The sequence below is a fragment of the Microcaecilia unicolor genome, chromosome 3 (assembly GCF_901765095.1).
Source record: "Microcaecilia unicolor chromosome 3, aMicUni1.1, whole genome shotgun sequence".
NCBI lineage: Eukaryota > Metazoa > Chordata > Amphibia > Gymnophiona > Siphonopidae > Microcaecilia > Microcaecilia unicolor.
Window position 1 is genome coordinate 261,306,773 of NC_044033.1, and position 27,099 is coordinate 261,333,871.

Below are 27,099 nucleotides of genomic sequence, written 5' to 3' on the forward strand. Positions count from 1 at the left end.
GTTCATAAATCTGTACAGTGCATACTGATGCTGCTAACTGACATAACTATCCCCTCATCTCTTCATAGCTGTTGATGGGAGATACCTTACATATACAGTGTTAAATGCTGACATGGAAACTCATAGTGGTAGAAGGAAGGAGTATTATGAAGCATAGGGTCGTTGTTGTTGTTTTTTTTAACCAGAGCACAGGGATTGTGCTTAAATTTAGGTGTGTCCATTTGTACCTACGAAAACATTGTTCAAATGCTCCCACCTAAATTATGTGTGGAACCCTCTTATTCTATAATTGTGTGTGTAATTGGAATCCATTCCCACGCTCTGCCCCAAAACACCTATGACTCTCCCACTTCCTTGCCCCTTAAATTGTGCACGCCATTTTTTGGTGACTTTTATAGAATTAGTGGGTAAATGTTGCCTTAAAAACGTGCACGTTTGTGTATGTTTACATGCGGGTGTATAGATACCATACCATATAGATTTCATACCATATTTTTCTCTCTCTCTCTCTCCCTCTGTATGGTATGAAATGGTGTATCATATCGACTACTAATCCAATAAAATAACCCATGTTGAAGTTCATTTATATCATTATTTTTTGGAAATTTGTCTCTTGGTTTGACAAAGGCATTACAATCTGCAAAATATTCATGTTTCTCTATGTTCTGTATGGCTATTAGAACTCTACATATTTTGTAATATGGTTCCTTAATGTAAATCTGATCTGTTCTGTTGTGGGGGAGAGTTTCTAGAATTCAGTATGCCCGCTTCCTCATAGAATGAAAACTGGCATAGTGCTGCTTATATACTGTTTTCACCATAATACCACAGAATTCCTTTTGTGTGACTTGCTTTCTGAGGGTCAGTCTTATCTTAGTGTAAAAAGTACTGACTAAGATTGCCAAATAAGTCACCTCTCTCATGTACCCAGCAGATGCCTGGGTTGGGAGGAATTGATTATTTTGGAAGGGGGCATGTAGGGAAGAGAAATGTGCTGATGGACTTGCTTCTGGTTTGTAATTTGGATTGTGTCCTTGGCAGTGGATACTGTTGTGGTGTTATTGTCCTTATCTGGCATTAGATACCTGTTTCTGTTCATTGGCACATCTAAGAATCACTACTGGCAAATATAATTCATACTATCCAGGGGTGCAGTTCTACTGAGATGCTTGGTAGTGGAGTCCCTACACTTCCTAATTTGGTGGCCCTTGGCCCAGGCCAGGTCTGTGCAGAAGAGAGAGCCTTGTCAGCAGAGATGAATCTGACAAGAACACAGAAAGGAAAAGGGAGTGACAGCAGGCAAGGCTGGGAGAGAGAGGGAAGGAATGCAGAATCTTGAAGGGAAAGGTTAACAATACCCACCTGCTGAGCCCTGGCTGCTCAGTCAGGAGCAAAGGGAGAGAAAAACAATAATAATGACAGCATTTCCTCATGTCCTGACAGGATTCTTTCCCTGCCCTACCTAAAGCTGCTGCTGGGGATTGAACCTGACTCCTGCATACAAATCATATTCTCTTCCACTGAACTACAGCCCTTCCTCAGATCCACCATCATATAGCAGCATTCCAAGCTGCAAGCACAGCAATTAACAGGTCTTCAGACCTATGTTCATATTTTTCTCCACATTTCCCTCCCAGAATAGAAGACCAGCCCAATAAATCTAAGGTTCACATCCCACTGATAACATAGGTAGCCATAAACCTCCCCTTGGCTTTCTATTTCTGACTCATGCCTGTCCCATCTTCCTCAATAAGAGACAGTATAGCATCACCTAAGATGATTGACCAGCCACACAGTTTCTTATTTTTAAAACATTATGCCACAGCTTTATTGACACATAAACATGCAAAGAAAAAAAACCCTAGTACGCAAGCCATCTGGGATGTTTTCATTAAACCACCATGCAGGCTGTATGGAACAGTCATGTTCATCCCTACCTTGAACATGGCTAACCATATGTCTAGCAAAATGTTGTGTGTGATGGGCTGTCTGGGGGGGGGGGCATGGATTTGCCTCCCTCACCCTGCCAGCCATTACCCTCTAAATGCCTCTCTGCCTGCGCAAAAAATGCTAATGCTGCCAAAGGTGACCATCCCCCTGGCGTACCATTACTCCAAGCATACGTGATAAGGAGGGGCATAATCGAACGTCGCCGGCCAAATAGATCGCCGGAGATCTATGTTGGCGGCGGCGCTACAGCTGGCCGGAACCGTATTATCGAAAAAGATGGCCAGCTATCTTTTTTGTTGATAATATGGTTTAGCCCGGCCAAATGCCGTGGAGTTCGCCGATTTTGAGATGGTCGGGTTTGTTTTTCAGCGATAATGGAAAGTTATGTCGGCCATCTCAAACCCCAGCCAAATTCAAGGCATTTGGCCATGGCAGGAGCCAGCATTTTTAGTGCACTGGCCCCCCTGACATGCCAGGACACCAACCAGCCACCCTAGGGGTCACTGCGGTGGACTTCAGAAAAGCTCCCACGTGCATAGCTCCCTTACTTTGGGAGCTGAGCCCCCCCAAACCCACTACCCACAAATGTACTGCACCCACTAAAATTGCTCCCGGGACCTACATACAGCCTCTAGGACCTATTGCTGCTGTATAACTTTGGCACACCAGTTCACACCTGAAGACTAATCTCTCTGAAAAAGTCCTTTCTTAAAATAACCACGTTTACTCACAGTTAACTGTAGATCAGAGGTTGTGCCCCACTGGCAAAGAGTCCCCTGGTACTAAGATTAGCAGTAGGTCAGAGCTGGCACAGTGGTGTACAATGCCCTCTTTCAGCACCATTCAAGGTAAGAACTACGTTCTCTAACGTGGGTAACACAGGAAAGGGAACTAAAATTGGCTTACAAAAATGGCCACTACCGCATGGACTACAACAGGAAACAAAACAGGGCACACTCTGACCCAGTTAGCAGGGGGGAAAAGCACCATGGGAGTAGAGCCTAGTACCCTACACCCACCACAATGCATTGCTAATGTGACTCTGCAGGGCACCTAACAGAAAAGGTGTCACACTCACCCGAGAGCCACATCGTAAACCAGGGAAAGGCTGTTGGAGGATGCAACACATTCTGCTGTCATGGAGGTGGGTACGGCATTTGAGGCTGGCATACAGGCTGGCAAAAAAGGTTTTTAGTTTTATTTTTTTAGTATGGAAGGGGGTTGATGACCACTGGGGGAGTATGGGGAGGTCATCTCCCATTCCCTCCAGTGGTCATCTGGTCAGTTGGGGCACCTTTTTGAGGCTTGGTCGTGAAAATAAAAGGGCCAAGTAAACCCGGCGAAATACTGCTTAACACCGCTTTTTTTCCATTATTGGCGAAAGCCGGCCATCTGGTAGCCACACCCATGCCCGCCCATGTCCCGCCTTCGCTAATCTACTGACACGCCCCCTTGAACTTTCGCCGGTGAAGCGACGGGAAAGCGGCGATGCTGTCAAAAATGCCGCTTTCTATTATACCGATTTCGCCGCTTTTAAGAAATTGCCGGCCATCTCCCGATTTGTGTCAGAAGATGGCCGGCGATCACTTTCGATTATAAGCTGGATAGTCTACTATCAGGTGTTCTGGTATTGTTCCTTTTATCCATCCTCTCTCCAGCACAAAATTCTTTATCCAGTGGTACCCACAAGAGTATGCTGTCCAGGTGCTTGGAGCAGATCCCATGCTTCTGAATTGCGATCATCCTAAGATGATCTGGGATGGCTGCTCCCACAGGGTCTACCTTGGGGGCCAGCTGCCTGAAAAGGGCTCACTTGGATCAATAAAGAGAGTCAGCTATCTTGTTACCACTCCGGGAACATACTGCGCTCACGTAGTCACGTTGAATATTAGACAACGAAGCACATATACCCTCAGCAAATTGACTACAATTTTACAATGTGCCATTTGCCTATTGATTTCCTCAACCACTGCTTTATTACCAGATCAGAACACTACCCTCTTGTGCTGCAAGTGTGCACCCAGAACAAAAAGGGCCACTGTGATGGGAAACAGCTCCAAGAAGGTCATTCTCCGGCAGACTCCAGCTGTGAGCCAACTTTCTCGCCACTGTGCAGCATACCATGATTTCTGAAAATACACCCCCAAAACCAGTAGCACCTGAGACATCGGAATGGAGTTCCAGTTCTTGACTGGGAACTGGGTCTCCCTACAATACCTAAAGACCATTTTAAGAGCTAAGGAAAGAGTCCCATATGCCCAGGTCGTCATGGATTAACTGAGTGATCCTTATGAAGTCGGATGGCTTCTTAATACCTGCCATAGCTGATGCTAACCTGCGCAGAAAGACCCTCCCCATCACATTGTCCCTGCAAGCAAAGTTCAGATTTCCTATCTAGGATTGCACCACGGCTAGTATGATTTAAAACAAAAACATTTTTTTTTTTTTTTTTTTGGCTGCCATGGTCTGCGCGACTAGTGCCCTTAGTTTGTTTAACTTCTCCTGTGGGAGTCTGGACACCATTTCAACAGAGTCTAGCTCAATGTTCAAAAATACTATGCGTGGTGCTGGTCTAACTGCCTTCTCATGGACCAGTGGAACTCCAAAGTGCTCTGTGACCGCCTTGAAATACATCAACAAGGATGAGCATCCTTTGGAGCTGTCTGGGTCCACAAAGTAGTAGTCATCCAGATAGTGCACAATGTTTTGGTTTGATCCCATCCTAGCAGTCACCCAATGAAGGAAGGAGCTGAAGGTCTCAAAGTGCACGCAAGAGACTGCACAGCCCATGGGCAGACACTAGTTGAAATAGTAACCACCCTCCAAGCTAAAGCCCAGCAATCGGAAATTGTCTGGGTATACTGCAAGTAGTCTGTCCACCTTGGCCATTAGTGCATTGGAGCCACACTTCTGGACTAGCCTCACTGCCTAACCGAAGGAGGAGTACTGCATTGTGCATACCTCTGCCAGGAGAAAATCATTGATGGATCTTCCTTCCGAGTAGGACAGATTAAGAATATTGTATACTTTTCAGTCTCTCTTTTGGGAATAACCATTAATGGTAATAGGATCAGGGAGTTGAAATGGGGGGCAGAGAAGGGGTCCTCAGTCCTACCTAACTGAATTTCCTCACTTAATTTTTTGCAGAGCACTTCTGCTGTTGACATGACCAAGGGGGAATTCCTAGCCCCTTGAAACCTGAATGGGCCTATGTAAGGGATCTGAAAACCTTGGGTGAATCCCTCCAAAATGGTGTTGACCGCTCGCCTTTCGGGGTATTTAAGTAGCCAGGGGGTCATGTGCTCCAAGGATATTGGGGATGGGACCTTATGGGTGAGGGACCCTTCATGAGGACTGGACAAGTGCTTTGTCAGATGCCTGCTTGGGACATTTGAAAACGGAGTGGGTTGTTCCACAGGTTGAGCTGGCATGTCTGTATTTGTACTTGTGAAGGCTGCAGACGGACCTGTTATATCTCCAGCAGACATCCTGCCCAGTTCCTGTGTGCCAGGCAGGGCTAGCAATTGTGCTGGCCTGTCGATGCCTTCCCTACAACCATGTGCATCTTGTTTGTCATATGCTGCAGCCATAAATTAACATGTGTGGTGCCCCAAGATATGAATTTGTTCTCCTCCATGACCCCTGAAAGCTCGCAGGGATGGGGGGGGGGGAACAGAGCTTGCGGGAACAGTGCGGGAATGGGGACAGAGCTTACGGGGATTGAGCGTGGACAGAGTTTGCAGGGAGGAGGTGGGGACAGGGGCAGAGTTCGCGAGGACATGACATGTTTGAGCAACGCTCTTCCTTCAAAATCCCTGTAAGCTACCAAGATATTGTGCATGTAGGCTAACATGGGGCCAACCTGATTAGCATCGTACTGCTTAATTACATCAGTTATTCTCTGAAAGGCCATCATCCAATTTAGCATGGTTCGTGGGGCTTTCTTATCCCTATCCTAAGCCTCCCCCCTTTTTTTCACTGTTCTTTTTTTTGCTGTTTCCCCTCTAAGAGCAAGAAAATACCTATGCATTTTCTCTTCCTAATTTTCTTTCTCAGCTTCTTTGGCACCATTTCCCATAATCCCCATGTCAGTGCCGGTGGGCCCCTGTCTGTGTCTCCACTCAGTGTCCCTTTTCCTTTAGAATGAGATTCCTCATCAGAGGATGAGTCTGAGGAAGAAGCACTAAACAAATTAGATCTACTACTACCTCGAGACCTAGATGATCCCCTGCGCTTTCTTTTTTGCAAACTGCACTTCTCCCCCCCCCCCCCTTTGCTGCCACTGTGTGCACATTACTGCCATCTGCTGCTGCCTATACTCGCCCATATAGGTGGCCATCATGTTTATTTGTGTGTACGCATCTATTGCGTTACACTGCTTGTCTCGGTAGCCATTGTTCCAGGTACTGCCCCCTCGGCCATGGAAGCACAAAGGGGATGGGTAGGGGTGTTTGGGATACTAGGTCCCTGACTAGTAGAGGGCCCCATGTAATTAGTATCTACAGACAAGTCGCTGGCTGTCTGGGTGTCCCTACCATGTGCTGACAGCCCAGGGGGAAAAGACCCCGGTAGTTCAGGAGTGTAGCAAAGGACATTGTGTTGCTGTGAAACTTGGTAGGGGTATGGGTATGAAAATGAAAGAGGGGATGGGTGATACATAGTGTGGGTTGTAATTCCAAGTTGCATGGGTATAGGGTTCTTGCTGCCAGGGGACCCCCTTTGGCTGTCCCAGAGTGCCGAAAGCAGTGTAGCTCTGCGGGGCTTCTCTTGGCAGGGATCCGGTCTGCCCAGGCTGGCCTGCATATCTGCCCCATCTGATTGCTGCCTCCTGCCACCCTGGGCTGGCTGCTGGGGCTCACTGATTTAGTGGTTCTTCTTGACGGACGAAGGAACTGCTCACCTGAAGGGGTTCTTCTGTTGCCTGGTCCTTCTCTACATTGGTCCCTGACCCAGCGTTCACAAGCTGGGCGCAGCTCCACTGTGTCCAGTGCTGTCACTGGTTTGCCTGCACACTCTGCTTCTTTTTGTTAGCCTTGCTTACAGTACCTTCTGCTTTCTTGGAGTTCGTCGCAGGCTTTGTGTTTGGTTTCTTCTTTCCTTGTGATAGGTTCTGTTCATGGCTACTGCTGCCCATCTGCTGGCTTTGAATATCCTCAGTTGCCTCAATCCATTTGTGAGGTTTCGCTGATCAGCTCTGATTCTGTTCTGGGTTAGTGACTGGGCTGGATGGTCGCTGACTTCAGAGCTGACCGTGTCCATTAGTCAGCACTAAAATTTCTGTTGGCATCACCTGAGATGAGCTCATGCAAATTCCGGACTTCTAGTTACAAAATGGTTGCAGTCACCCAAAGCATAGATGCCAGCCACCAAATGGTCGCTCACTACTTTGTTCTTTCCTGGTGTGGACACAGACAATTAATAACAGGGCTGCCCAGTCACATGCTCTTGGCTGTTGTCAGAGGTTCAAAATCAATGCAGGGTTGCCTGCTTTGGGTGTGTGGTGCTGTGGGTCTTGCTGACCTAGCAAAGCTACAGACTTGGTCTCAGGGAAGCGGGACACCTATAAGGCAGTCTACTGTATTCCAGACAGACAGAGTGGACTGGGGAAAGTTGCAGGACAGGCAGCCAATGCATAGTAAGTACTTTCCCCTGAACAGCTCAGATTCCTGGGTTTTTGGTTTTGGTTTTTTGTTGTTTTTTTTTTAAATCACTGATCAGCCATTGGAACAGGCACTGTAATAGACGCCCTTACCAGCCCTGGGTCCTAAGAGATGATTCAGCTCCACCTTCTGCTGCGCTTCTGGGAGTTTTGGGCTGTCTGTGACCGGTTCTGCGGTTTGGCAGAAGGTTGGTGAGGCGGAAGCTGCTGCACAAGCTGAATGCGTATTGAAAAGGGGGTCTGCACCTCATATGGGCTGGCTGTAATGGCTGCAGCCAGCTCCCGTTGTCCCCCTCGCTCCTGGCACAGAGTGATGACGTGCTGGTGATCCTCCCGGCTCCCGTGATAGCTGGGACCTGCTCATGTGTGGAAGGCAGGGCAAGGTGGCACACAAGGTCTGCCGCCTCCACATAGTCCTTGCAGCCTTGGGCAAGTAAACTCACACTCTGTTGCCTCTAGTATAAGATTGTAAACCTTCAAAGGACATGAAAATATCTACAATACCTGAATATAACTTGCCTTTGATTACTACTGAAAAGGAGTACACTAAATATATTTTTATATTACCAGTTTAACCATAATTTTTGAAATCTATTTTCAGTCACAAATTACTGGGGGGGGGGGGGGGGGGGGGTGTTTTGCTCACCTTGGTACCATGACCATCTGATCTGGCATGGTAATTGCACCAGAACAAATTATAAGCTTTGTGTCAAATGCACGTGCACCCATGTTCATGCCTCTCTGACTGATCTTCCTCACTCATACAGTTGCTGCTCTCTCTACTTGTCTTCCTATCTTAGTGCCACAATGGTCTGACCTGGCTCAGAGACTTTTGCTGTCATCTTTCCCTGTCAGATGCCACCTGCTGCCACCTCCAACCTCTATTGCTTGCTTCTTCATTTGCAATTTGTCACATTCTTTCATCTGTAAATTATGGGACTTTGCTGCCAGCTTCAGTGCACTGGCTCATCTATGATTTTCTTTCAGTTCCTCCTGTCTGCCAAAACATCGGTATGTTTCTGTCAACCTCTTACCCTTCTGCCATCATTTGCTGCCACCTGCCTGAGTTTTTGTAGTAGTATCGCTTCAGTCTGAATTCCAAAACAGTTTCCAGTTTCAGCTCCCTAATTTGACTTATTTCTATGCTCATTGTAAACCTTGGATTATTTATTATTATTATTATTATTATTTATTGCATTCGTATCCCACATTTTCCCACCTATTTGCAGGCTCAATGTGGCTTACATGATTATGTTAACATTGTCATACCAGGATATCAGATACAGTAGAATTGTGCATAGTTTAAGTAAGGGAGGGTAGAAGAAGGAAGGGAGTGATCAGGGTAGTTATAGAGGGTGGGCTTTCATAACTGATTGGGTTGGTGAGGTATATTAGTTATGCTGCTGGTTATCGGATCTCATTGTAGGCTTTGTTAAAGAAGTATGTCTTCAGAGATTTGCGAAAAATAGTTATTTCGTTGATTGTTTTCAAGTCTGTAGGTAGTGCATTCCATAACTGCGTGCTCATGTAGGAGAAGGTAGTGGCATGCATCAGCTTGTATTTTAGTCCTTTACAGCTGGGGAAGTGCAGGTTGAGGAATTTGCGGGATGATCTTGTGGCATTTGTGGGAGGTAGGTCTACGAGGTTGAGCATGTAGATTGGGGCGTACTGCGTGAATGATTTTGTGTACAATCGTGCAGATCTTGAACGCAATTCGTGCCTTAAGTGGGAGCCAGTGAAGTTTCTCTCTTAAGGGTTTTGCACTTTCATATTTAGTTTTTCCAAATATGAGTCTGGCAGCAGTATTCTGGGCAGTTTGGAGTTTTTTGATAGTCTGTTCTTTACAACCAGTGTACTGTGCGTTACAGTAGTCTAGATGACTTATTACCATTGACTGTACCAGGGTGCGGAAGATGTATCTCGGGAAGAACGGTTTTACTCTTTTGAGTTTCCACATGGAGTAGAACATCTATTTTGTCGTGTTTTTCATGTGGGTATCAAGAGTGAGGTTTCGATCAATGGTGACTCCAAGAATTTTCAAGTTTTGTGAGACAGGGAGAGAACAATATGGTGTGATTATGGTGGAGAAATTTTTTGTGTTGTGAGGTGAGTACAAGGCATTGTATTTTTTCTGCGTTGAGTTTTAGTTGGAATGCATCTGCCCATGTGTGCATTGTGTGGAGGCTTTGGTTGATTTTGTTGGTGATTTCATTTAGATCATGTTTGAACGGGATGTAGATTGTAACGTCATCTGCATATATGTAAGGGTTGAGGTTTTGTTTGGCTAGAAGTTTGGCTAAAGGTATCATCATTAGGTTGAATAAGGTTGGTGAGAGGGGGGATCCTTGGGGAACTCCACATTCAGGTGTCCATGTGGGCGATCTGTCCACGTTCGTTGTTACTTGGTATGATAATGTGGTCAGGAATCCATTGAACCATTTGATAACTGTGCCTCCTACTCCGAAGTATTCTAGTATATGTAATAGTATTTCATGATTAACCATGTCGAAGGCACTGGACATGTCGAATTGTAGGAGGAGTATGTTGTTACCCGTTGCAATTGCTTGTTTGAATGAGTTCATTGCGGCCACTAGAACAGTTTCTGTGCTATGCTTTGACCGAAATCCTGATTGGGATTCGTGCAGAATTGAGTGTTTATTTAGGTATTCAGTGAGTTGTTTCGTCACTATGCCTTCCATAAGTTTGGTTGTGAGTGGAATAGATGCAACTGGGTAATAGTTGGTTAGGTCCATTGGTTGAAAACCTGCATATTAGTGGTAGCAAAGAATATAGAAAAATATTATCAGAAATCAAACAAGCCATAATGCTGTAGCCTTTAACATTTGTGGTTGCTAGTCAAGACTGCAGCTCCTTGTACTGGAGCTCTGTGACCTCCTTGACTCCTTGTAGCAGAGCTTCAACCATTACTATGTATAGAGAGTATCTGTTGGGATGGTTGTCACTGCAGGTGTGAGTGTGGCTAGCAGGATGGATATTGTTGTCATGGAGAGTGCCTGCATTTCTGTATTTGTAGCACCACCACCAACGCTACCATAGGCACAGTCGCATGTCCTGCGTATAGCATTTTTAAAAACAGCTTTGTAAGGACTGTAACTGAATTTTGCTAGTACACAATTTCATTTTTCAGTTACTCATATGCCTTTGTATTACTTTCTCCTTCCCTATCCATGTTCTTTTTACGCATACTTTTTAATTTGAATAATTTGCCATAGGATGTAGTAACAGCAGTTAGCGTATCTGGGTTTAAAAAAGGTTTGGACAAATTCCTGTTATTGAGACAGACATAGGAAAGCAGTTGCTTTTCCCAGGATTGGTAGTATGGAATGTTACTACCAATTGGGTTTCTGCCAGGTACTTGTGAACCTGGCTTGGCCACTGTTTGGAAAACAGGATACTGGGCTGGATGGACCACTGGTCTGACCCAGTATGGCTACTCTTATGTTCTTATGTAATTCTCTTAAAAAAAAAACATTTCTGTGGATTGATTTATTTTTCTTTCCTTAATTTGACAGGCATGCCGATGGATCAATCAAATTCTGGGATGCCTCTGCAAGTAAGTTTTTGGAATTCTTTTCTTAATATTATGAGATGGAAGATGTTTCTTAACAGCACACTTAGCTCTTACTTTGACCAGTCTACTTTTGCTCTGTTGGTTCAGATGCTTGTTCTGTCCCATATTGATTATTGCAGTGTTCTGTATTTAGGATTATCAGCTAAGCTAATGACTAAAGTTTGATAGGGTAACTCCTTGCTTGCAAGGTGCTGAAACGGGCAGAAACAGCTGATCCGCGCAAAAACACATGCACCCATTTATAGAATAGTGCTTGTGTTTCCATGTGGATCTGCAAAGAGGACATGACCATGGGAGTGGAATGGGCGGGTCATAGGCCTTCCCTTAAAATATGTGCAGTGTTATAGAATTCTGGGAATCCATGCCCAATTTGCACGCCAGGATTTACACCTGGTTTCAGTTGGTAGAACTCCTCATGCCCCAAGCTGAGCGTGAATTCCAGTGCTACATGCCGTTGTATACAGGATGCCGATCCCGGAACACCCATTATAGAATATCATTCAGCTCCAATTTTTGAGCATCATTTCAAGAATTTCCCCCATGTGCAGTAAATGTTTAGAATACTAACACTTATCTGCACACATACCTGCTTAAGTTCTCGCAGGGTGCCTAAGTGCTGTTCTGCAAATACCCATGTAACTTACAGAGCCCATATTTGCAAGGGATGTACATAGAGGTGGAGCAATAATGGGACAGGTGGGGCCCCCACATATGTGGATTGCATACAAAATGCTGTAAGTTACGCTCGTTCCTGGAACACTTAAGCTCCCTACACTTAATGCTGGGCACACCGTTACCAGGTTATTATAGGTTTCTATAATTGAACCTAAGTTCTTTTACAGAATAGGCTCCCACCTCATGGCCTCAGGGTTCCTAAATAGAGGATCTCACTGACAGAATTGCCTCCTACCGTGGTTAATAATTATTGATGGTCCTCTCTTTCAAGAGACTTGTCCAGACCTTTTTTTTAATTACTGTACTACTAGTGTTGAGCACATTCTGTTACAACAAATTCTATAACTTTGTCGACTGTAAATTTTCAGCTGACAGCGGTGAGTGTTTTGCTGACGGTCGTCGGTGTTCTTCCCAGATATTTGATGCCGGGCCATGTCTGGGCTTCGGCAGCTAACACATGGCCAGATAAGTCGATATTCAGAACTTAAGCGGCCAAGGGTTGCTGCATAAAGATGGGACTGTGTTTTATGCAGTCTCATTTATGAGATTACCCTGACTGGTTAAGTGCTGATTCCAACCCTGGATCATCCCCAAAATAGCCAGTTTTCTTGTAGCCGCTAACCGCTAATTTTCAGCAGTGATGACGGCACAGGCAGCTCCTTGTGACTCTGGGCAAGTCACTTAACCCTCCATTGCCCCATGTAAGCCGCATTGAGCCTGCCATGAGTGGGAAAGTGCGGGGTACAAATGTAACAAATAAAAAAAAAATAAATAAGTGCGTCTGAAAATTAGCAGATTAGCTCCAAACAAGCAATTTAACCAGTCAGTTGCTGTTTCTGGCCAGTTAAATCGTTTTGATTATCGACCAGCGTGGTGTTAAATTTGTTTGAAATCTTCTGTTAGTTTTTTGGGATGTCTCCTGGTTCTAGTACAATAAGATAGAGTGCCAAGCCAGGGGTGCCCTAAACCTGATAGTCTCCTTAGGGAGGGATTGGCTTATGTACTGACAGGCAAGGAGAAAACTCTGGCATGTTACCTCTTTAACATTGCTTTTGACTAGTAACCACTTGTAACCACTCGCCTCCACCTACCCTCCTCTCTTCCTTCCCGTTCACATTAATTGATTTGATTTGCTTACTTTATTTATTTTTTGTCTATTAGATTGTAAGCTCTTTGAGCAGGGACTGTCTTTCTTCTATGTTTGTGCACCGCTGCGTATGCCTTGTAGCGCTATAGAAATGCTAAATAGTAGTAGTAGTAGTAGTAGTAGTAGTAATGTTACGGTTATTTTTCTGTCCATGTACATTTCTTAATAGCGCAGTGATTTGCTAACCATTACTTTTACTGCATTGGAAGTACATTTTTTTAATGCATGCACTGGAGTTCAAAACACAGTTCTAGTGCATGACTTTTTCGTTGACCTCTTTATCCCTTGCATTTTTGTAGCTTCCTTACTGCTTGTGAAGAGAGTCAGAAAGGACATTAAATACTATCATACACTATCATATTGGCTCTTAAGAATGTGATGTTGAATATCATAAACATTGCAGATAACCAAGTTTCTGATGCCAATATAGCTGCTTCCATAGGCGGTCGGTGGCCCAACTGTTTGGGGAGGCTAAAGGGGGCGGGGTTAGGGATGGGGCCAGGGGTGGAGCTTAAATCCATAATTGTCTGATAACACACAGAAAAAATAAATAAATAAAAAGTCACAATACCTTTTATTAAATTTAGATATTAGATATGTATCATATGTCAAAGAATAAAGTGGTTGCTCAAAGCATATACTAACCACAATCGTAACTACAAAACACTATGCACAACTTTGTGCAAAAACACACTCAGAACCTTACTGTACCATACATATTACACTGGGCAGAACCTAATACATCAATATACCACCCATACGGAAAATGCAGACCGTCAACAATATGAAACAAGGATCATAATATCACAATTCTCATGTAGAGGCACAAAACATCCTAATTCATATTTAATATGGGATAAAATGCCATACATAAGTAAATAAATATAAACATTTAATGTTGAGCACCTGATTCTCAAAGTGGACATATTCCAAAAACTATAATGAAAATAAAATGATCTTTTCTACCTTTGTTGTCTGGTGACTTTGTTTTTCTGATCATGCTGGTCCAGTATCCGATTCTGCTGCTATCTGTCCTCTTAACTCCATTTCCAGGGCTTCCTTTCCATTTATTTCTTTACTTTCTGCCTTTCTTCTTCATTTCTTGTCCTCGCTCCCCTGCCCCCCCCTCCAGCCATCCACACCCACCCACCCATTGATTCTCTCCTCTCCTCTCTGTTCCTGGGCAGATTTTCTAACAGGAGATGCTCATCCAATCAGAGAGCTCTATTTGAAAGCAGATTAACATACAGACACTCTAATGGGAATTTTTAGTCAAAAACACTAGCTAAACCCTTCATTTTTGGATCAAAGTTCACATTTTTGATCAGAGCCATGCCCTAACATTAAGGCTGTAAACATTTCCAACAATTTTTACCCATAAATATGCAAATGAGAACCTCCCAAAAATGGACTAATTTGCATATGGCTTGAGCAAATTCAAGTACATAGCATACCAATCCCACTTCCTAGCACCTAAATTCTGCAATTAGATTTAATGCAAATACTTTTAAAACTTATTTTTAGCACTTTTAAAATTTCAGGGGTCAGTGCAAGTCTCTTTGGTGTGAATTGCTCATGTGCAGGAATTCATGATCCTAGTTAAATATCTCCCTGGCAACCCAGGACACCTCCAGCCAACCCCCCTCCCCTGCTCTGCTCTCCCAGCAGTAAGATGATCAAATTACAACTGGTTATACACAAGGCTAGAGACGGCTTTCACTGCAGCTGCTGCTATCCCAGAGCAGCGGGACTCGCAGGAGAACTACTACTACTATTATTTAGCATTTCTATAGAAACAGCTGATCCATCCTGCTGTGGCTGGGGAAGCATAGCCTCCCCCAGCCTCTTATACCGGGCGCCTATGCTACTGGTGATTAATTTATTGAAAGAAAAAACATTAAATATATGTGGTCAATTCACCTTTATTGTTGATGAGAACAGTAAGAAGACAGCCAGGGCATAAAAGTGTTTCCATTTCGTTCCCAAAGCAAGGCCTATTCAGATCCCTAAATAGCATCAAATCAGTCTATAATGAAAGAAAGGAAGGGCAATTTGAGTCTGTATGTGCTCTGATATTTATAGTGGTTAATAAATTAGTTGCAATATATATATATATATATATATATATATATATATATAGGTGTCTTGGTTGGCTTATGTCCCTTCCCTACTCCTTGGACCCTTGAATACATTAACTACTTCATTTCCGCATACATGAACTTCATTATCCCTTATCAGATATGCAAAAATTGTTGTGTGTGATGACAACATTTGAAATAGAGCAGAGAAACCATAGGGCTGCAATGTTAGTATGACTGATGGACAAGAAACCAAAAATGCTTGCCTTTCAGTCTTCACACAGTCTCGTTTGCATTCTTTCAGAAACAATTTTTTACTCTGTTCCCATAGGAATTAATGGGGAAATAAGAAAATTTATAAAAACTGCTTATCACAGTCACAAAACAAACCACAAATACAATAACATATGACAGGGTGTCAGAAATTGATGGCAGGCAAGGTTAGCCTTTGTAGAAAACACGAAAACTGACTTTTTCACTTCCACAGAACTTTTATTTTGAATCCTTCAGTTACTGCATCACTCACATTTCATCTGCAGCACTCATACAATACCTCTGTACCAGGGGCGTATCTGCGTGGGGCCTCAGGAGCCTGGGCCCCCGCAGATTTCGCCCTGGACCCCCCTACCGCTGCCAACCCTCCCCCTCCGTTGCTCGCCTACCTTCGCTGGCGGGGGACCCCAACCCCCGCCAGCCGAGGTCCGCGTCCTCCTGCCGCTGCCGGCTGCCTTTAAAGAATTCCGTCAGCTGGCGGGGGACCCCCAACCCCCGCCAGCCAAGCCGAGGTCCTTTCATTTTTCCACTGAAGCTGGCGCCGACGAAAGTTTCTTTTGAGTCTGACGTCGCCGCAGTTCAGATACGCCCCTGCTCTGTACTGGCAGCTGCCTTCATGTATCCTCCTGCATCTTCTTCATATCTTCTATAATATGGCCAGTTGAGATCAGCAAGTGCAGTTCAGGAGCCAAGATGCCTTTGTGCCTTTTATTTGCAGTGCTCTCAATCGGGATTTGAACCACTACTTAACAGATGCAACCAGGTATCTGTTCATATGGCCTAAATGGAGACTTGAGGTACTGATACTCCATCACCTTGTCTTACTTTCTCTACTGTTGGCAATATCCAAAGAGCATAACATGACTTTCAGCTGTGGTAATCCATTACAAATATTGACCCTTTTAAGAGTCAGAAATGCACTGTCATTCTGGCATGTATCACCTGATTATGCTTATTGCCTGACTAGGAGCTTGCAATGGCAAGCAGCAATACTACTTACTAGCTGGTAAGTTAGGTATGTGTTCTCTTATTTTTTCAACAGGAAAAGTGTAGGGTCTATAAACTGTTGATGGGTCAAATACATCCTACTGTAGTGAGTGTGAGTGTTTCTTAGACTATGAGTTTGTTTTGTATTGATGAGTGCCATCTTATTTTTTGGATGGTTTGTAGACTGACTCAGACTGAGTGCACCGCCCTTTTTGGGTCCAGGAGCCAGTTTAGAGGCTGAGGCTGAGATTGAGAGGCTGAGGCTGAGATTGAGAGGCTAAGATCAAAGATGAAAGCATGTCGTATGGTCTTTTGGAGAACTCTGAAGGGGATCAAGAGCTGAGGCACAAGCTGTGACAGTTGCAGGAATAATTCCAGTGTAATTCTCTATACATATTCATCATCCATTATGAAGTCCTGGGGTGGGTGTCTGTATATATCTTTATTTTATGGTGGTGGGGAGTGGGAGTATTGCCTTATTGAGCATGCTGATGTGAAATCCGCTGTGCTTTCAGCTTTTCTTAGAGTATGCCATTTATCCATCTTGATACTCGTAACTGCTTCTTCCTGCAGTCAGCACCTTGTGGTGCCTTTTTGAATGTGATGTTGTATTGGTTTTGGTTTGTGTGAGATTTTTGGGTACCTATAGAGTAAAAGCAGATACTGTTTCTGGGTTTTTTTTAGAGTTGTATATCTGGTTGCTTGTGTTTATCTTTTGGGCTTATGTTGTATGGCTTCTGTATTCCAATCACTCTTCATTCTTTGTTGATGTTCTTTAGTGTAACTATGTCCTCCTTTTGTCTGACTTCCTTTTCATTTCTTATGTGTTTTTTCTGATGGTTCAGACATGCAGGGTTCAACAGCCTTCGGACTCGGCATGTATGTATCCTGGGATTTATTCTGTAGAGGAAGAAATACCCCCTGTTAGCAATGTAATTATGTTTACTAGTCTCTTTCCCTCATAATTTTTTGTGAACCTTTTTTGTTGTCTTCTTTGTTCTAAGCCACTGGAAGGAGGACCTGTAAAAAAAAAAAAAAAAAAGTTTTTCAATAAAAATGCAGTTTCATTTATTGTTGATTTTTGTAGACTTACTGGGTGGGCTGTGTATGGATGTATTATTATTATTATTATTACATTTATATCCCGTGCTTTCCCACTCAAAAGCAGGTTCAATGTGGCTTACACAGCAAAAAAGGAGTACAAAATATTATTAGAGGGTAAAAATTAAGTATATTAGGACGAGATGAATAGGTAGAAATAGGCCATGGAGAGGGGAGTGAGGTGGGAGATGTAGTTAAGGTCAGTGTCATTGAGGTCATGTATGTTGAGTGTATGAGTGTCAGTGTACAAAATAGGTGCCAGTAGTGTGTACTGTTTTGAAGTGTGAAAGTCATTTACATTTTGCTTTGATTCTATCCCCTTGCTTTATAGCAGGCTCAGAACCTGGCCCACCAGATGCTGCTAATCTGGCCCGCACATCAATCCCACACATCTCTAGCTTCCCTTCTTTGACTCTGTATCTCTTCAAACTTGAACTGTACAGTGCAGGAAGTTCGGGAGCTTTCACAGTTTCAAGTCATGCAAAAGTTGAAACTACGGGATCAACCTGTACTTCCTAAAGCACATGTCTGTTATGATTCTGCCGGTTTGGCAGGGGAAGGGAGTGGACTTCATTCCTGATTGGCTGTCAGGGTTTGTACTGATGTCAGGGGGTAGTACTTTAGCCTGCATGTCTCTGCTTTCCCTGCTTTGGCGTTACATTTCTTTGTGACTAAAAGCCTGTGCAGGTCTCTGCCAGTACATTGTGCTGTGCTCTGGCTTTGATCTGTGTTTTCCTGTTCATGGATTCTTTTCCTTCCCCTTTATTTGCGTTAGCTGGTTACAGAGAGAGTGTGTGTGTGTGTGTCATCAGTGCTTGGCTCCAGCTGGGCTTTCCCCCGCTGCTTGCAGTTCTTTGTGGGAAGCCAGCTGCTTGTTTGTTCAGTGGGGGCTGTGCTCCGGTTGGGCCACCGACTCAGCAGGCTGCTGGTCGGCAGCTTTCTCCCTGGTTGTTTGTTTACTTAAGGATCTCTCTCCCTCCTGTTCCTGCTTGCTGGCTCAGTAAGTTTAACCCCCCCCCCCTTCCCCCCCCCCCCCCCCCCCCCCTGTGTACTGTGGCTCTGTCTCTGTCTTCTGGGGATTCTGTCAGAGGTTTCCTTTCTCTTTTACTGTGTCTTTTCCCTGGTATTTGGTTGGGGCTTAGGTTACCCTTTTGTTTGCTGCTTCTGTCTCTGGGGTTGGTGTGTTCATTCTCCCCTCTGCCCTGGGGTGGGGCCTCCCGGGCTGCGGGGTCCCTGGGTCAGGGGGGTCTTTTGGGCTGTTGTCTCCACATCTGCCTGGGGTTACAGGGGCTTCCTGTATTAGTTCCCCTGCCCTGTGCCGGTCCCCTGGGAGGGTTCGGCTGCGAGGCCCATTTGTATGCCTATTTCCCTTTCTTCCTGAGGTGCTGGGGGAAGGGGCAGGCTAGGGGTTTGTGTAGTTGGGGCGTGCAGTGGGGGGTCGGTCTCCCCTGGCCTTGGTCTATGATCTGCGGGCCTCGGCCGGGGTTCAAGGGCTCACGACCAACCCAACGGATTACAATGTCTTAAACTTGCAGAGAGAGAGAGAGAAGGAGAGACTGATTAAAGGCTGGGGGGACATGAGATAGAGAGAGACTGGGTGAAGGCAGAGAGGGTACATGAGAGAGGGAGACTGAGTGAACGCTGGGGGACATGAAAGAGAGAGAGAGAAAAAGACTTGGTTTCTCAGAGAACATATGAGTGTGTGATTCTCAGAGAGCTTGATTGCATGCGTTTGTTTTGGCCCTCCTAATGTTACAAAATATAAAATGTGGCCCCCAACAGAAAAAGGTTGGAAAAGCCTGCATTATAAGGATCATCTGCATTTATCCCATATGGTTTTGAATTCCATCACTGTTTTTGTCACCATATCTGTTGGGAGAGCATTCCAGGTATCCGCTATCCTTCTCGTGAGAAAGTATTTCCTGATCTTGCTTTTAAATTTTCCGCCTTGCAGCTTCATTTCCTGTCCTTGAATTCTACAGTTTCCTTGTTCCCTGTCTTCGAAAAAAAAAGATTTGTTTGTTCATTAATGCATTTCAAGTATAAAAACATCTGTATCATATCTCACCTGTTCCTCCTTTCATCTATGGCAAGAATTTTCTGACTGTCCACAATGAATATACATGAGATAACTCAATTGTATGCAAATATATCTGATGCATACTATTATGAGTATCCTGAGAACCTGACTGGCTGGGTGCATCACAACATAGTAACATAGTAGATAGCGGCAAAAGACCTGTACGGTGCCTCCAGTCCTCCCAACAAGATAACTCATCATATAAAGTATGATGAGAACTACATATGTATACTTGATCATGATTTTTTCTTGTCATTTTCAGGGAAGAGATTATAGAAGTCTGCCCTTGTTCTCCAGCTACTGAAACTCAATTCATCCAGCCACAATCAGGGCACAGACCGTAGAAGTCCGCCCAGCACTGGCTTTGCTTCCCAATTACTGGTGTTACCATCTAATCACTGCTAAGCTTGTTTGGTTCCATGCCTTCCATACAGGATTCCTTTGTGTTTATCCCACGCATTTTTAAATTCTGTTACTGTTTTCATCTCACCACCTATCATGGGAGAGATTCCAGGTATTTACCACCCTCTCTGTGAAAAAGTACTTCCTGACATTGTTCCGGAGTTGGCCCCCCCTGCAACCTCAATTCATGTTTTCTAGTTCTACCACTTTCCCGTCTCTGGAAATAGTTTGTTTGTATATTAATACCTTTCAAATATTTAAATGTCTGTATCATATCACCCCTGTATCTCCTTTTCTCCAGGGTATGTATGTTCATGTCATCAAGTCTCTCCTCATAGGTCTTTTGACTTAAACTCCTTATCATTTTCGTCGCTTTTCTCTGAACCACTTCAAGTTTTTTTACGTCCTTAGCAAGATGTGGCCTTCAAAACTGAACACAACACTCCAAGTGGAGGCTCACCAACGACTTGTTCAGGGCATCAACACCTCCTTTCTTCTGCTGATTATACCCCTTTCTATGCAGCCTAGCATCTTTCTGGCTGTGGCCACCACCTTGTCACATTGTTTTGTCATTTTGAGATCCTCAGACACAAGGAATGGGTTGAGAACTACTGCTCTAGGGTATACATATTCAGGTCTTCCCGTCTGTTCTCATAATCTTCTGGTGCAGATCGATACCATTTTTGTTGCTTTCCTATAAACCACTTTAAGTCTTTTAATATCTCTAGTGAGATGTGGCCTCCAAAACTGAATACAGTACTCTGAGGACCTCACCAGTGATTTATGCAGGGACATTAACACCTCCGCCTTTCTGCAGGTTATGCTCCTCTCTATGCAGTCTAACCTTTTTCTGGAACCTGTTTCAACTTTTCCCAGAGGAATTATTCCAGTTCTGTGATATTATATCATACAGTGAAAAACACTGGAAGGAAAAGAAAACAAAACAAAAAAGTTTTCTTCTTTAGGAAACAATGGGAGATATTGAGGCCAAAGAGACAGCATCCGTCTTTACTCTTTCTCTGGAAGAAGTGAGTACTAACTGGAGGGTATGAGGAAATTAATAAAATGTATTTATCTAGGAAGGATGACTGTCATTTGTTGAGCTGGAAAAGAAAAGTCAAGTACTATGATTTTGAGTATAGACCAGCTCAAGCTCATACACAGGATGAATATTTTTTCAGGCCATTATGAATGATTTCATGGAAAGTTACAAAACATACAAAGGGTGGACCGTGTGTTTGTGTGGATGGATAGATATAGATAACTAAACATAGATGTAGATACCGCTTTTGTTGTGCCTCAGAAAGGCGGTCTATCAAGTCTGCAATAAACATAAAAATATCTAAGATAGATAATTTTAATGACTTTAGATAATTGGAAAATCCTGCTTTTCATGTGCAGTGCACTCCATTTAAGTGCACGTCGGATAAGCACATGCTCTGTTTAACTGCATGCCGTACCTCGGTCCCATTTTTGGCGCCATCAATTTCTATGGGGACAAACTTCGGTTTAGCGCACCACTGATAAGTGCAAGATTCACTTATATGCATGGTTTAAGACTGCACCTCTACAGGAAAGACTCTGCATAAGCGCACGCGCGGAATATGGAAGCCGATTGGCACGTAACAAAGGGGCGGTAAATTTGAAATTTCGTTGGTTAACTGCCACAGACAGAAGAAGCAAAAGAACGTTGTTAGAGTGTACACTGGAGGAGTCGTCGTCACGCAACTGTAAGACTTTAACACTGGCTGAACGAATAGAAGTTCTTAAAAAATTAGAAAACAAACAAAGTCAAGCATCTATTGCTAAAGAATATGGTGTCAATCCCAGTCAAATTTCACATATCTTGACGCAGAAAGACAAGCTTCTGGAAGACTGGCAAAACAATACAAATCCACACTGGAAACGAAAACAGACGGAAAAAGCTGAGGAGGTAGAAGATGCTCTTATTTGGTGGTTTTCTGAAGTCAGGAGCAGACAGTTTTCTGTCAGTGGTCCACTGCTTATGGAGAAAGCTAATCAGCTAGCTGAAAGTCTTGGACTAACTGAATTCAAAGCCACTGTTGGATGGTTGGAAAGATGGAAGGAGAGGAACAACATAAAATTCAAGAAACAGCATGGTGAAAAACAAGACGCTGATGACTTTGGTGCTGAAAATTGGGTTGTTTCAGTTCTTCCTACCATCTTGAACGAGTTTGCACCTCGTGACATTTTCAATGCTGACGAAAACGGTCTCTACTGGCGAGCGATTCCTGATGGAACACTTGCATTCAAACAAGCCGAAACTACAGGAAGTAAAACGTCAAAGGAGCAACTATCTATCTTCCTTTGCTGCAATATGGATGGGAGTGAGACGTTGGAACCATTCGTCATTGGAAAGAGCAAACAGCCCCGTTGCTTCAAGAATGTTAATCGACTTCCTGTGTCATACGAGGCTAACGCAAATTCATGAATGACTGGGGAAATTTGGAAGCAGTGGCTAAAGAAGTTGGACACTAGAATGCGGGCACAAAAGCGTCAGATTTTGTTGCTTTGTGATAATTGTGCTGCACACAGTGATGATGTCAGGCTGTCTAACGTCAAGGTGGTCTTCCTGCCACCAAATACTACTTGATCCAACCTATGGATCAGGGCATAATAGCCAATTTCAAACAACATTATCGGGCTCTTGTGCTGTGTCGTCTGATGAGCGTTATGGATGACCAGACTGGCAAGGATAAACGTGCTGTTGAACTGGCTCCTAATCTATCACTGTTGGATTCCCTACATGTGCAGAAAGAAGCCTGGAATCATGTTACACAGGCAACCATTGTGAACTGCTACAAGCGGGCAAGCTTTGTTAGGGATGTGGAGAGAGACAAAACAGATGCAGCTGTTGCAAACGCGTCAGATGAACAGGCTATTGACATCCCAGCCGGTGTTACTGAAGAGGAGCTTCATCACTACATAGCTGTTGATTACGATCTACAAACAGCTGACGACAGCACTGATATCGAGATATGCGCCTACACACAGGCAACGGCTGATGATGAAGCAGATGATGAAATGAGCAGCGAGGCACATGCTGACGAAATTCAACAACCTCCTGTGACTTTTGCAAGAGCGCTGGAGAGTCTCAACACCGTGCGGGTCTATCTGGAGGCCACTGGATGTCAGTGCTATGACAGTTTTTACCGTCTGGAAGACGTAGTCTATGGAACTCACAGACACAAGAGTGTACAGAGGACTATGACTGATTAAAGTATACCTAACGTCAGTTAACGGAGACTGTATACTGTACGTATAATAAACAGTACTGTACATATGTTTATCAGATATCAAGCTTCTTTGGGTCACAACGTTTAAGTGCATGCTGCGGTTAACTGCATGTATTTCTTTGGTCCCAGACCCTTGCACTTAAGTGGATTGCACTGTATTGTTTGTCTTCTTTAGTCCAAAACCAAAGGAGATGAATCAATGCCTTTATTTTTAATTTTGAAACCTAACTGCTGCTAAGCAGCAATTCTGTGTTGAAGACCCAGATTCAATTCTCGGGCTTTGTTTCTGCACCCTAGATTAGTCAGGACTGAGGATACTACAGAGGCAACCGTCATGGCCCTTGTGGAGATGGAGTTTCAGCTGTTGTAAAGTGGTGGCTCTTCGACTGCAGACTACAGTGTTTTGGCCAGAACTGTATAGTCTATATGTTCTGGCCAAGGGCTGTCACCACAGTGGCTGGGCTGGGTAAGAAGGCTATAAAAATGCAAAAACTGGCTGCAAATGAAAGCTCATGGTGACCAATGCCAGGATCTATTACTTCTGATATTTCTGATCCAGGGCCACAGGGAGACACAGCTGGGCCTGGGACAGGAGCGCTGACCGACCGCCCCCCCCCCCCCCCGGGCCGACGCGCATGCCTCCCCCCCACGGGCTGCCCCCCACATTCAGGCCACTGTCTTACCTTCCTGTGTCTGACTGCGCCTCTCTCGGTCCGTCATCTCCTGCTCCTGTGTGCCTAGGGTTACCATATGTCCTCTTTTTGGACATCTTCAGATATGTCCTACAGGATTTTTAATTTTTAGGGAAAAGTCCTCTTTTTCTTTTATTTGCCTATGACCAATACACCTATCCACATAATGAGAGAAATCATCTCTGGCTTATTAGTCAGTCTGGACACATGGGGGTGCTAAATAGAGAAAAAGGCATTGCTGATCCCCTCTCTGCTCCCCTGCTGGTTGAATCTGTAAAAGGAATTTTGTTCGTGCAGCATAATTTCAAGCATATGTCATGCAAAGACTTTCACACATATCTCAGAAGCCAGCCAAAGGGCTTATGATAAGTACGCTTAGGCTCAGAGTCAGTCAAACTCAAATCCAGAAGTTCTTGAAAAGTAGAATGTCTACTGCTATTTGATGTGTGTTCATTAACTACAATTAAATATTTTTTTTTTTAGCAAAAGTAGCAACCATTTTTATTTTTTCTGTCCTCTTTTTTGTCTCCACAAATATGGTAACCCTATGTGTGCCGGGCCCCGGGTGATTGCATTAACACGATAACCCCCAAATCATCTAGGTCTTGGCACACAAGAGCCTGCAGGAGAGAGACAGACCCAGAAGCAGGCAGGTAGGAAGGAGCTTGTGGCGCTGGACCCCCCCTTGGAGGCCAGGCCTGGGGAATTTTGTCCTCTCTGCCCCCCATCTCAGCAGCCCTGTTCTGATCAAGTTGGAGTCCCATGGGGCAGGAGGAAACTTCCAACCCCCAAAAGCTCAATGCATATGTGGTGGCTGCAGACTACTTCATTAAGTAGTGTAGACTCGTATTTCTACACTACTTAATGAAAAAAAATTGTATATGTTTATCTTTATCAATACAGAAAACTTTCAGTGAGTAGTTCCCAGCTAAATGAGTGCTGTACAGAGACTTGCTTATTTTTGTAATCAGTGTCATAGAGAACTTAGAATTTTATAGGGTAAGAAGGAATTCTTCCCCTATCTCTTAGACTGCTCAAGTGACTTGGATTCCTTGCTCGCTGAGGCCCCGATGCTCAGAAACAAATACGAATGCTAGAGGATATTAGCGCCAGACTAGCGCCTGCATTTGCTAATGCAGAATGCAGAGAGCCAATGAGCGCATAGACCAATTAGCTCGCTGGCTTCCTGCACAATGAGCATGCAAATGCATGCCAATGAGCTGTTTCCTTATTCCTCCCCAGTGCTCATAGGACTGCGTGCCAAACAAGGGTGCTCTTGTCGCTAAAAACCCTACGGGTTGTGCCGAGATGTGGTGTGAGGAATAGGGAAGGCAGAAAAATGCACTAGTGTTCAACCCCCCCCCCCCCCCCCAAAAAAATAAAAATAAAAAAAAACAGTGATTTCTACTGATTTTATAATTGCTAAAAAATCAATACAATATTTAAAAAAAAAAAGATGCTTCTAAACTCTGCTTCTGGGTGGTTAGCTGTAGTCCTCACGTTGTAAAGAGAGAGCAGTCAGTTACCACAGAGCACTCTCAAACACCCAGCAAAAAAAGTAGATAGTGACACACTTTTTTCTACTACTGATGCGCTGTTGGCACCTTCCTCCACCCCTCTGGCGTTGTGGGCATGCACTGGAGAGCTATGCTTAATGCATAACTCTTGAGCGCATGTGCCAGGTGGCATCCTCTCCCTAACTTCTAAACAGCTCCCTAATGCTCAACACAATGAGTGTGTCTATATTTGCATTGAGCATTAAGGAGTAGTTCAGATGCCCTGATCTGGCAGTATTGAACAGCGCCAGAGTTTTGATCATCAGGCCCTGAGAGCAGTTGAGAAGATCTACTCCAAAGATTGCACATGAAGCACCAGTTGTTCTTTGAAATCTGAACCTGATCACATCATCTCCACCACATTTGAATCCAACCCACTTAATTACGAAACTCAAATACACGTTCCAGGTGCTTCAATCCTTCTTCTCATGGTAGTTTTACATTTGGAAGTACAATTTTTCATCCATCCTTATATTTTATCCTGGAAACATCTCCAGTGCAAACTTAAGTACTGTGCATGCCAGATTTATCATCATGATTTTTCTTTATTTATTCCACCCTCTTCCAGCTATTGAGCTTAAAGCATATGCGGCAAGTCATATTTTTCATTCTTAGCATCTCACATTTCAACTTTATTTGATGTACCACAAATAAATTAATAAATCCAATTGAAGTTACTTATATATTTTACTTTTACAATAAAAATGCAACAGGTAGCAAGGACAGAGGGGGTAAATGGGAGGCTAAATTACAGTTAGCGTAAAATAATAAAACTAGAAGGAGCTCTCATATTCTACTAACTCAAAAGCAAAATGATAAATTTGGAGGGTACTCTTAGACACATTGGTAAGGGAGGTAGTGAAAATAGTACAAGACTGTGAACAGGAGGGAGAGCTATATGAGAGCACCATAACTGCTAGCCTAGGGGTAGGCATCCTCAGGCCTCAAAGACCACTACCCAGTCAGGTTTTCAGGAGTTCCCCAATGAATATGTATGAGATCTTTTTGCTTGAAATGGAGGTAGTGCATGCAAATAGATCACATATATAGTCATTGGTAAAATCCTGAAAAGCTGACTGGGTTGTGGCCACCAAGAACCAAATTTGCCCACCATTGTGCTAGGCCAGCATTAAAGAATTCTAAACCTATCGTAGGGGAAAGCCCGTGTATAGTAATGGAATTTGAGAGCTGTTGGAATTTTGTGAAGGAGATTTCAGATCAGATCTCAAGAAGAGGAGTGTGGTAACCGTGTTAGTCCACTCTTAAGGTTATCAATAGAAATCAAACAAAATAAAACATGGAAAAGAAAATAAGATGATACCTTTTTTATTGGACATAACTTAATACATTTCTTGATTAGCTTTCGAAGGTTGCCCTTCTTCGTCAGATCGGAAATAAGCAAATGTGCTAGCTGACAGTGTATATAAGTGAAAACATTCAAGCATTACTCAGATCTCAAGAGGAAGTGGAGGAATAGGCTAATGGTTAGCTCAGTGGGGGAAACCAGATTTGATTCCCAATGCAGCTCTTCACTAAACCTCCACTGCCCCAAGAACAAAACTTAGATTGTGAGCCTACTAGGGACAAAGAAAATACATGTATGTAATATGTAAATTGCTTTGGTTCTACCACAAGAATCTGATCTAATAA

General features: G+C 43.9%; 1 protein-coding gene across 1 annotated transcript in view; it reads left to right on the forward strand.

The window, feature by feature from the left end:
- STXBP5 (syntaxin binding protein 5) overlaps positions 1–27,099 on the forward strand; it is a 789,999-nt gene that overhangs the window by 558,974 nt on the left and 203,926 nt on the right. Inside the window, exon 13 of the mRNA XM_030194976.1 lies at positions 11,143–11,183. Within this exon, the coding sequence (XP_030050836.1) occupies positions 11,143–11,183 (41 nt within the window). The remainder of the gene's footprint in view (positions 1–11,142; positions 11,184–27,099) is intronic.